Source organism: Buteo buteo, chromosome 4 (assembly GCF_964188355.1).
Source record: "Buteo buteo chromosome 4, bButBut1.hap1.1, whole genome shotgun sequence".
NCBI lineage: Eukaryota > Metazoa > Chordata > Aves > Accipitriformes > Accipitridae > Buteo > Buteo buteo.
In genome coordinates this window covers 1,384,877-1,396,884 of record NC_134174.1, presented here as the reverse complement: position 1 = coordinate 1,396,884, position 12,008 = coordinate 1,384,877, and the positions used below count along the sequence as shown (strand labels likewise).

General features: G+C 45.1%; 1 protein-coding gene across 1 annotated transcript in view; it reads right to left on the bottom strand.

Annotated features, from left to right (window-relative positions):
* Nucleotides 1-12,008, bottom strand: part of AHCYL2 (adenosylhomocysteinase like 2) — a 107,227-nt gene that overhangs the window by 9,591 nt on the left and 85,628 nt on the right. The window contains exons 6-9 of the mRNA XM_075024522.1: nucleotides 11,192-11,286; nucleotides 5,857-5,963; nucleotides 3,949-4,065; nucleotides 331-394 (exon numbers count right to left, since the gene is read on the bottom strand). Of these exons, the coding sequence (XP_074880623.1) occupies nucleotides 331-394; nucleotides 3,949-4,065; nucleotides 5,857-5,963; nucleotides 11,192-11,286 (383 nt within the window). The remainder of the gene's footprint in view (nucleotides 1-330; nucleotides 395-3,948; nucleotides 4,066-5,856; nucleotides 5,964-11,191; nucleotides 11,287-12,008) is intronic.

The following is a 12,008-nucleotide window of genomic DNA, read 5'->3' as shown; positions in this document are numbered from 1 at the left end:
TTATATCAAATAGAATATAATATATAAATATAAAACATAATACTAATAGATGAAATATTAATATCTGGATATGTCAATATTCAGGTATTAAAGATATTCAGAATACTTAATACTCATGTCTTTTAAGATTCAGGTTTGGTATCTGTGTAATACTATAGAAATATACTGGAAATCAAGAAAATCTTCAGTTTTGGCAAACCCGTCAGGTTTGAAGATACCTGCAGATGCAGAGAAAAGCCACAAGGGCAGAAAAGCCCCATCGGATAAAGCCATGCAAAGGATGTGATGATTTTACATGCAGCACCCACATGTAAAATATGAACCCCTTACCTCCCCGTAGCCACAAACTACTACTTGCTTTCCTCCAAACATCATGTCTGTTGTCCTTTTAAGGCTAAGGAAAAAGAAAAAAAACAATTAAAGACCAGCAGTAAGATCTATTCCACTGACGATGCTGTGAAGGACAGTGGTCCTTCTCCGTTTGCCCCTCCTAAACACCATGGTTGTACCTGTATCCCTAAGGACACGCAGCAATTCTGGGTGCAGAGAGGACCCAAAGGGCACCTAAAAACTGATTTTTTCTTTTGTTAAGGGTGGGTGCTACCAGTGAAACGCAACAAAGAGGAAGGATTTGGATCCTTTTTTTGTGTTGGTTTTTTTTTTGTTGGATCCCTTTGTTTTGGTATTCCATAAATATTTAAAATATTTTAAAAATATTTTTTTCTTCATTTTTTTTTAAGTCAAAATACCCCACAGAAATAACTACAGAAGAAGCAGGAAAGTGGTAATTTATTGCCAGAATCCCAGTGCTTTCCACAAATAAAGCTCTCCCTTCCACTCGGTTTCCTTCTGGTTTCTCCCTAAGAGTGTCCTACATTATAGGCTATTTTTAGCACATGAGTAAATAGGTTAGCAGTGCAGGGAAGGTGAAATTCCCTTACATTTCCAAAAGAATGTAGATTAAAAACACAGCAGATTTAATCGCACCTCTGCTCAGATTTCCATTGGCCCAGTTTTAGATGCCTTGGTCAGACTTAACCCAAATCCCAACTCACCTACCCATGAGGTCCATCATCTATCACAACTGAAGACAACAAGATAAAGAAGATTTTAACGTTTCTTAGCCACCAACAGCATCCACTACACATGGAACAGGGAGCTAAAAGTTGTGTCCTCAACTAAAAATTTGGGGGCAACTCTTCACCAGGCAGCCGACCCCCATGACAGAGGCTGCCTTGTGTGCCTTGAATCCTGCGACCATAGAGCAGAGACATGGCCGTAATAAAGCAGGAAGGGCTACTTAATTAGGAGAATTACTTCATCAAGATGTTTTCCTAGAATCACAGAATAGTTTGGGTTGGAGGGGACCTTTAAAGGTCATCTAGTCCAACCCTCCTGCCATAAGCAGGGACAACTTCCACAAGATCAGGTTGCTCAGAGCCCCGTCCAACCTGACCTTGGATGTTTCCAGGGATGGGGCATCGACCACCTCTCTGGGCAACCTGGCCCAGTGTTCCACCACCCTCATTTTTCCCATTATTGCCTCTAGTAAAGCCCAGTTAGCAATGCATTGCATCTTGGAGTACGCTGCTCCACATCGTAATTTCACAGATGGTACATATTTTGGAGACCAGCTGATGATTTTGATCAAACTTTTCCAGTTTTGATGGGCAGGAAGAGCAAGAAACCACTGGCTGTTTGCAGTGTCAGGTTCTGGCTCATGTAATAAACATCTTGGCAGGGTAGTGCCAGATACCATCACTGCTGGACTTGACAAGGAGCACAAAATTTAGTCTTTCAGAACAACATGGGATGGAAATCTGAGGAAGAAACTGCACATGCAGTAGATCATCCAGAGAAGCATATTCGGTGGTTTGCTAACTCATATGGCACTTGCACGCTTTTTAAAGATCATCTTCATGCCCCTGTATTTGGACACACAGGTTTTACAAACATGAGTCTTCTTCACCTCTCCTGGCCAAGATGACCACTACCAGGAAGACCGCTTCAAAGCCGATGTGACGCAGCACTCTACTACATATCCCACAAAGATTTGGGTGAAAGACCTTAAAGCACAGTCCACCATCAACAGGGAAGCCTACACTGGGTCTCTAAGAACCTCTGGTCCTACCAGATTGAAGGCAACAGTAGCACAGCTGAACACCAATAGCACTGCCAGATGGACTTTTATTAAACAGGAGACATTTCTACGTCTGCAAGGAACTGAGAATGGCAGATCTCAAGACTTGTTTAAACTTTAAGCCATACCAAATTATCAACATAAAAAAAGCCTTTTCTCTTGAAGCACGCAGTCTTCTCCATGGAGGGTTCCTCCTCCACACTACAGCTACCTGGGACAGAGCAGGCAATCTTTCCTCCGGTATTCATCTCATCAGCATCAACGCCAGTCCGGAAAGTCACATTTGTCCTTGCTTCTGTGCAGACTTGTCTACTGGGACCACTACCAGATGCAATATGTCACAGTCCACTCATCCGAACCGTACAAATAAAACTTGTCCTAATCTCATTTGCCTGTGACAAAATTTGGCAGTGGGGGTGGTGAGGACACAGACACCCAATTCCATCAAAATAAAGAAAAAAAAAGGGAGAGGGGGAAAAAAAAAAAGATCACCGAGATTTACACACTCTCTAGATCACAACTTCAAGTATTTTGCACTGCATCTCAAGACCTACAGTCTCAGAAGATACATCATGTACCCGGTGCCCACGTATCCGTCAGCAACTGATTCCCATCCGATCCTAAAAAGTACAGCACCATCAGGATGCTGCAGAGCTGCTCTCAGTCCCACGGTCTGCCTGCTGGGATTTTTGGGGGGAGGGAGCACAGAGGGAAGCAAACACTCTTCTGCTTGCTTGTATAGCATGTGGCTGTAAATCCTGCAGGACCGGGGTGGGGAGAGGTGGATAAAGCAGTCATCAGCCCTGTCACTCCCACCTTCCACACCTATTTATTTATGCTCAGCTGAAGGACAGGGTTTAATCCTCAGACTCAAGTCTACACTTTGGACACGCAACTGTTATGGGATAAAGTCTCGGTCTACCAGAACCTCTTCTGTTTTCTTTCTTTCGGTTTATTGTATATTCACAGAAGATAAAAAAAGGAAACTAGAAAGGCAAAAACTGTTGTGAGGAAGCTGCTGGTTGACTCAGACACACGCAACAGACACAGATGGGTTTTATCCTGATGCCACAAAGGTAAGAAGGACAGGAGGGAGTACTATAGCTATATGTGAGGACTTCTGAAGTCCTCACACGGGAGTACGAGAAGCTGCAGGGCTTGAAGACAGCTCCAGTCATGCTCACTGAGGAGGGAAAAATGCATGCAAGTCACCTACACACACGGAAGGGCAACATCACCCTGAGAGCACAAAGCACAAAACCACAAAGTGCCCTTGAAGGGCACTGGGAAGTGTCTTGTATCGCTATGGCTAATAAAATACCTGATGTGTCTTCCAGACACTCTGGGAAAAGAGAAGATATGCTTTCTACAAAAAGAGGAGCAGAGGCAGAATTTAAGTGATGTGCCCCGTTCACACATGCAGCTGGGTTAAAAATATTGAAGCCAGACCTCCTAGAGGTGCTAACATCTTTGCTGCAAGATCATTCTGCTACAAACACAAGATTCAACATTTGTTTTCTGCTGTGCATATGTTTGTAGAGCTTTACATAAAATTGTACAAATAAGTCTTAGGGCCTTCTGACCCATAGAGACATAGCTGCTCTCTCAAAATGCCTTGCAGATTCCCATCTTTGATAAAAACAGGATGGAGCAGAGGTAATAAAGGGTCTTTGTTCTCCTCTGTCACATCAATTGATCTAAAATGATCTAAAGTGGCAGGTAGGACAGATCCGTGGACCCAGTTCACTGTGGGGTCCAGTGCAACCCAAGCAAGGGACACAGCTCCGTTTGGGTGGCCATGTACATACCCATCCAGGATGGACTCTCTGCAGCAATACAGGTTGTCAAACTTCTGCTTTGTGACCGAGTCGTTGACATTCATGGCTGGGACGCAGAGCTTCCCTGCTTTGGACAACTGGTACAGCCTGTTACGAATACGGGAAGAAACAGGTGATCGGTGGAAAAATATTTCCCTACACTCTACTGTTGTGTGCTCTTGAGGTCTTGTTTTGCTGAAGTAAGCAGTACCCATCTGGAGGCTCAAAAAAACCTCTTAATAGGAGCTCCTCATTTCTGGAGGAGAAACAGCACTCTTCCCTCCACAGATGTTTGTATCTGTTTTCCTCCCCTACTGAAGAACTACCAGTTTGGCAAAAGGCATTTCATAAAAATGTCAAATAGCAGGTCAGAAGGTGCTCAAAACAACATGTGCCTTATAACTGTTGATATTACAACCCTCCTCTGATGTGCTCAAAAGGACAAAAACCCCAAATCCTGCTTCAGATAACATAAGATGAGAGCTCATGTAATTCCTCAAGCTCTTACAGCTCAAGACAAATAGCAATGGCCACAGAAGGCTGACACTCCCAGCACTGTGAAGCTGCTGTGATCAACACCTGCAGCAAAACATCAGTAGGAGTGTCATCATTGAGACGTGGTGCAAGAAACAACCAGGGTGGGGAAGACATCAAGCTGACCTCCTACTTCTGAGAGCAGACTCAACTCCTGGCAGCAGCAGAAACACTAAAAACGAATCTAAACGCTAAACTACAGCTATGAAGAGAATCTGAAAATCAGCTCCCTGCTCCAGACCTCAGGAAGGAGAACATGCTCCCTTGGTCAGTCTCTACAGACCACCTCCAGGTTTCTCCCCAGTCTCTCTTTGTCATCTGGGGAGCCTCAGTCCCCACACTGTCTGTCCCCTGGATGTAAGGGGAACGCATTCCCCGCACGCATGCTTCAATACCACCAACCTCAGAAAACAACCTCGCTCCTGGCATGAGAACGTGGGGAACAGTTTTTAACATTGCTTTGGTTTTGCACATCTCGTTTGCCCATATTAGGAATGAATCCCAATACTAAAAATTTTATCAGGTCCTTTTCTTGACCCCACTGGCTGCAAACCTGAATCGGTCGCTTCCTTGTTTCAAATATTTCGTTTCCCTGTTTCAGGGGCTGCCTGCACCTCTGGCCAAACTCTCAGCCAGCTCCAAGAGCTGTAGCCAAGCCTTTCTCCCTGCAAAAATTAACAAAAAAGCAGAATCTGCTGTTCTTCTCCTCAGTCCCCTATTTTCTGTCACCTGTGATACAATTAACTCCACTGGAAAAGCACTTCTGATACCTCTCCTAATCCTAGGAGCCACTTCTCCCATCACAATTCTGCTTCTGCCGCAGACTGATGGATGTCACTCAGTCATACGGCTGCATCTTTGTGGTTCTCCCTTTCTGCACTCCCACCGCAACTAGAGACTCATTTCCTCTTCCCAAATCTCACTTCTTCCCATACATTTAGTTTAGGACTACACTTTTGACTTTCTCCAAAGCCCACCCCTTCTTGTGCAACACCCTCAGCCCTTCCTTTTTTCACCTGCAAAATGAGGTGAGGTAACCATCGCCCCTATTTCACAGGTGGAAAAACAAGACCTCGTGCACTTTTTCCACCCGCACAATGGTCAGTAGCTGCTTCTCCTCATCATCTGAAATGCAGAGCAGTGGTTCCAAGTTGCTTTCACTACATGAGAGATTTAAAACAGTTCTTATGGAAAAGCTAAGCCCAAGCTGAAGGAAAACCACAGACCATGTATTAGGAGGTTCGACATTCAGCCGAGTCTGTGGCATCTTACAGCTTGGGGATCTTTTGCTACCGGTGCCCTGAGGCAGAAGATGCTCTTTTTGTCCCAACATCTCCGTACTCACAGTCCAGCCTGTCTTGTTACCTGTGGACACCAGTCACGCTCTCCTCTACTATCCCCTTGATCTTCTTAAACATGTTGGGATATTTCTTGTAAATCCAGTGAGTGAGATCACCTCCATCATCCAAGATCTGTAATAAAAATAACCACAAAGTCACTGCTCTGAAGATCCACTAAGGCCTGCTGACCCCAAAAAGGTACAAGGGATAAATCACACGCTCAAATCATTCCTAATCAAGCCCATGTTTTGGCATTTCAAATACCACATCGTGACAGCTTAGTGAGACTACTCTGCTTGACTATTCAGAGCAGGAGTGCTGCTTCATCAATATTGTGCTGGAAAGGCAACAGGTCAGACAAACATGGCAGACCTTGATGTTTATAATGAGACCAGAGGAAACGTGGGAAACAGCTGTGGAAGCTCCTCTCTCCTCATCTCCCAGAAGCACAGATGTAAAAGACTTTGAACCATACAGAGTCATCAGGTTTTCTAATATAACTGCTAATGGAGGAGGATGGAGAAGGAGGAGGATGGAGAAGGAAGATGGTGCAGAGCCACTAATGCCAATTATAATGTAATTGCATCATAAAACACTACATACTAAAAATGCTGAACCTCTTTTAGACAACAGCTTTGGGTCTCTGCCCATTTCATCTGGCCTTGAACCTCAATCTCAGAAGTACAAACCCCTTCTTTATCAGATCATGAGTCTCCTGAGCCACCCATTTCCTCCTAATGACACATTTCGGGGCGGTGGAGAAAGCCAAAGACTTACAGCTTTAATAAAAACATTGAAGATGAGCAAGTAAAGGTGCCCTTTGAAAAAGTGCCTTGGAAAGGACAGACATGAAAACAATTTGGTCACAGAAATCTAAAAATTGCAGTGAAAAGAGATGTCTAAGAGCTTGTCTATTCTCTGCTGGTGAGAATATGCATAGGTGTTTTCCAGCACATGGAAACGCACCTGGTAATGGCTTTGGACACGAAAGTCGTAACACTGCTAAAAATCTAACACGTACGTCTAGATGCACCTTTGCATGGGTTGACGTTATTCAGGTATTTTTGTGATGTGCTATAGTGTCACCAGGATAATCAAAGACTTTAAGCCAAGGCTTATTTTTTACCTCTCTAAGTACAGAATCTCTGATAATTACAGAAAATCTCACTGCTGGTGATAGCCAGTGGAGTTTCCTAGGAGTCTTGTTTGTGTCCTACACGCTTTCCTCATAATGAACGTGGCCCCAGTCCCAACCACTTTGGGTCATCCCCTGCTGCATCTCAACACACAGCCATACCCAAGGAGGGCACTGAGCTCTAAATGCTTCAAAGACAGACCCACTGGGGTACCACAAAGAGGTGTCTGGGAAAGAAGAAAAGCTACAAGGAAAGAAAAAAACGAAACATGTGCATTTCCCTGAGTCCTCCCGCCACTCAGGTGGCCTCAGGTGGCCCAAGCAGTGCCCAAGCATGGTGGGAAAGTGTGACAACCCCCATTAGACTCAGACTCAAGAGAAAACAAGGAGCAGATTTCACCGAGCGGCAGGTGAAGTGCCAAGGACCTTTGCTAGCTGGGCTGGTTGAGACCACATTGGCCCATGTGATTATTAACATCCTCCTCCTCTTTGCCTGTTCCCTACACCAATGTCAGACCTCTGACTGCATCATCATGATCCTCATCTTTGCTTGTTCCTTACACCAACACCGAAGACTTCTGACTGAATCACCATCATCATCATACCCCTCTTTGCATGTTCCCTATCATCATTATCATCATCTTTGCATATTCCCTACGCCAACAAAGGCTTCTGACTGCATCATCATCATCACCTTTGCATATTCCCTACATCAACGTCAAAGACTTCTGACTGGATCATCATCATCCTCCTTCTTCTTCTCTTTGCATGTTCGCTTGAACCAGTGTTCAAGAGTTCTGACTGCCAAGCCAGCCCTCATTAACCTACTGGTGTGGCATGCAGGTGTCCTAAAATGCAAATGTGAAACCTGGGCAGAAGCATCTCTGCTCGTTGGCCGGTGGTGGAGCTCGACAGAGACCTTCTGTCACATGCGTCTGCAGCTCTCCCACCAGCATCTGCAGCCACCCAGGAAAAATTAACACTCCCACCACGCTCCTGCGGCAGAAGCCCCATTGCGGGCACAAAGACAACGCTCCTGAGCTTTGTCACGACATGACGTGGTGGCTTCATGGAGCCACCACACTGATATCCATGGGCAAAGAGTTACTTGGAAATGCTATGTACTATAGCAACCTTTTTCCCTCTGAATTGTGGGATTTTCCACTGAAGGCAAATGCTGTGGGTAGCAGCTGCTCCTCCACGAATGTCTGGAAAGCACATAGTGTCCTGCCAGAGCACAGCACACATCTCCCACGCAGACCCGACTCTTGAGTCTCCAGGGAACCCCCAGATCCAGCTCCCGTTCACAGGCTGGGAAGCGGAGGCAGGTAAGGGTTAAGTGGGCTGAGAAACTCTCCTGGGCCAGCCGAGGTAGGAATTCAGCAGCCTGGCTCCCAGGACGTCTTCATTTCATTAATCCCTGTTTAACAGGGCACATAATCCTCTTTCTAAGAGAGAATTCTGGGGGTTGGCAGTTTCCTCTTTCCTAGGAGGGCAAGAGATGAAAAAAACCCAAACCAAATCAATGGAGAAACTAGTTTTTGATGGAAGGTCACCTTTGTGTAGCAGCCCCAAACGGCCAACGGCAAAGCCTGTGGTATGTGCCCCATATTCCTGCAGTTTTCTCAGCTTTACACAGGTTATCTGCCTTCATTCCAATTCTTCCCAGGCAGATTTTTTTTGGGAAAAAAAGACTTTATTTGATGTGCAAAGAATTTTTCGTACAGAAAACCAGCTGTTAAAGATGTGGGCCTCGCTCTGCCTCTCGGTGCTGCTGCTTGACACCCACCGAGAGGCACGATCTGCAAACCAACGCTGCCGGCTGCAGTTCATCAACCTCCTTCTTGATTTTGGCACTTTCATCTTGGAGCACAGCATGCTGGAGTCATCGTGCTCGTAAAAAACATCCTCCTATCACCCTGTGCCTGCAGGGACATTTGTCTCTTTGGAGATGGGATCACCCTCTGACCCAAGCACCGGGAGACACCTAGTCCTGCTCCTCCACAGCAGTACTCACTCTGAATTTTTATGATTTTTGACTGATTTGGTGCATCCATATCCCCTTGGTAGGTGTTCCTCTCTCAGTGCTTTTCTCTCCAAGTAACCAATTTCACACTGCTATCGGCACAGAAGGGCTGTGACTTCTCACTCCCTCAGTCCTTCCATTTCATGTTTTCTCCAGCAGAAAATCTCTGGCTCTTCCATGAAATAAATTGGTGTCTCAGTGTGCCATTTTACAAGCTCTTTAAACCCATCTAAGACCCCGCTGCCACCAAATGTCCCACCCTGTTCCCCTTCCAACTCTGTTGGGACAACAGCCGATACCGTGGGGCTGATCCTGCCAAAACCAAGCTGATTAAAATTAGCTAGGATTAGCTCAGCAACATGGTTGAAAATAACTAACTACAGAAAATGACTGGTGAAAACGCAAGGAGATGGCAGGCAGGCATGGTCGGGGGCGGCATCGAAATCCCCCGGGGACAGCGTGGTCCTAGATCATTTTATGCTGCAAAGGAAACCAAACTCCCAGTACTGCAGATTCAGTATTTTTCAGAAAAAAACTCTAAGCCATTCCTGTCCAGACAGAGCACTCCTCTGAAGGTCTGCTATTCCCATCAGAAAATCCAATCTCTTTTTTTGGAGACTCTCAGTATTTGTGGCTAACTGTTCCTGTGGAGTAGTGCCACACAGAAGCCCTAACACTGAATATTCAGATTTAGGTTTATACAAAGGTCATGGGCTTCCAGGAGCAGCAGCTCAGGCTCAGTCCTACAACCTGGGGATGTATCGCCTTGATTCAGGATATCGGGGGAAACTTTCAGTCTCAACAGGAGAGAAAAAATATGGTGCATGCTCTAAAAAGTTGCCATCAGCACAGGGAACAGAGTAGGTCCATCTTGCTTCAGCCATGAGACTGGATGGACCGGAGAGGCAAATTTCACCTCGCTTCTTTGGCTAAGTTTGCCAGCTCCTCCTGAAATAATCACATGAAGAAGATCCCTTCCACCCCTGTTCTCCACCCAGTGTCCAGTGTCCTATTTCTTATCTCTAAAAAAGTGGACTTTTGGGAACTGCTAGATCCGAGGTATTTGGTGCTCCCCAGCAATTATTTCTGTGTTCCAGAAGCAGGTCTGAAAATACACTGATGGCTGGAGACACATCGCAGAATCCAGAGGTCTTAAGAGATCCTGGGAAAGCATAATACGCACATTCTGGTACAGTGACTTCTTCAATTACTGACATTTTTGATGGCAAATTATTCCTCAGGAAGAAGAAGAAAGCTGCTATCATGTCTAGACTCAGATTCGTAGCTTGGGGGTGGATTTTTTGACATTCACAATTCTTTTTAAAGGTGACAGCAAGGAAGTGAGCAGGTGCAGACTGGAAAGGACAAAAAACCTACCTCAAACAAGCTGGTATTGGTAAACAAACAATACAGATACACGCCTATCTTCCACCTTTGATTACTTTTCATCTAATTTAGATCATAAGCTCCAGGGCTCAAAACCTGTCGGGAAGCATGATGAAAACAGCACATTTGACAGCTGCAAATTATTCTGCTCACCTAGTTCAGGGTTCTCTGTTTTCCCTAGAAACAAAGGCAGAATAAACCAGCAAAGTATGGGGTTGGGCTACCTGAGGTTTTGTGTTCCTAGAGTAAGAGCAGGCTTAAGGTGCAGAAATCACCTAAAAATCTAATTTTTGTTCTGAAACAGACGCCTTGCCTAGATAAGAAAAATCACATCAACCAAAGGTGTGAATTTAATCGAATATGGTAAAATGGATGCAACTCCTTTTCAGAACATACTGATTTTGAGTCATTTTTTACTGGCTAGATTAAATGAGTTTGGTTTAAACTGTAGCAAGCTACTCCCGTAGCAACTAAGCACCCGATAAACTTTGCACTAATGCAGCTATGCTTATTTAGAAAATAGTTAAACAAAAGCTTGCTTGGTAGGCAAGATTCACATGCAGAAGTCACCTACCCATCTTCTCCCTGACTTCACACCTGTGAGACTGAGATAAGTTAATTTCCTGCATTGTGTAGTCATTGTAAAGCACTTCGAAGGTAAGTGCTATGTTAGCACCAAGCCTTAACTGCTAAGTTAGGTCCAAGTCCAGGAGAAAAACACAGACCAGCACTAAACCCCTCCTCCTTCTCTTTAGATGAGAGCTACCCATGCTTCACCATGCACCGAGCATTTTACAGTCAGCCCCATCTCACCATGTTGGGCTGCCATCCTTCGACGTTGACACAGCGATCGATGCACCACCAGAAGTCGTCTTCAGATTCTCCCTTCCAGGCGAAGACGGGGAACCCTGGCACAGAGAGGGAGACGGGTGCTAACACAGCCTTAGCAAACCACTTGGGGATCGGCTCTCCCTACGTCCACACGTGATGAACCAGGCTCCCAACACCACTGTGGTCTTGCTTGCAGTCTGATTTTTCAACATCTACCTTCTAGAAGAAGCTTCAGAGATACACATTGAAGACACTGAAGGCAGCAGATAGGAGTCAGCTTTAGCCTTCCTAATTTCTTCCTCTCCCCCAAGAAAAAGCTCTAGCCACGAGGCGAGAGGGCAACACGCTCTCAACAATAACATTTATTTGCAAAATCAAGCTTTCGCTGTGAGTTAGATGTTCTACCTTCCTGTTAGGCATGTTAGCCACAAATTTACTTGAATGTATCCTGACTCATGAGCAATTATCATTCAGCTTCAGCAAGCAAGACCAGGTAACAGGCAAGCCGGTGGGTTTGGCTTCTTTTGGGTCTCCCACCTCTCACAGTAAAATGTCTGGCCTTACCCAGGTTAAACAGGATTTGAATTAAGGCATGTCCCAGGTGAGAGCAACATGGACAGCTTCTGTTTTGTGAATTATGTCCACCAAAAATTCTCTCTCTCACCCCTTTTAGCCAAAGTTACAACTCAAATTTACAGAACTGAAATAAAATTTAGCTTTGTTTCTCTTGGCAAAATAACTTCCAGGTTCACATAGCCCATTCAGCTAATAATGTGCATCATCATCATTTGTACTACCT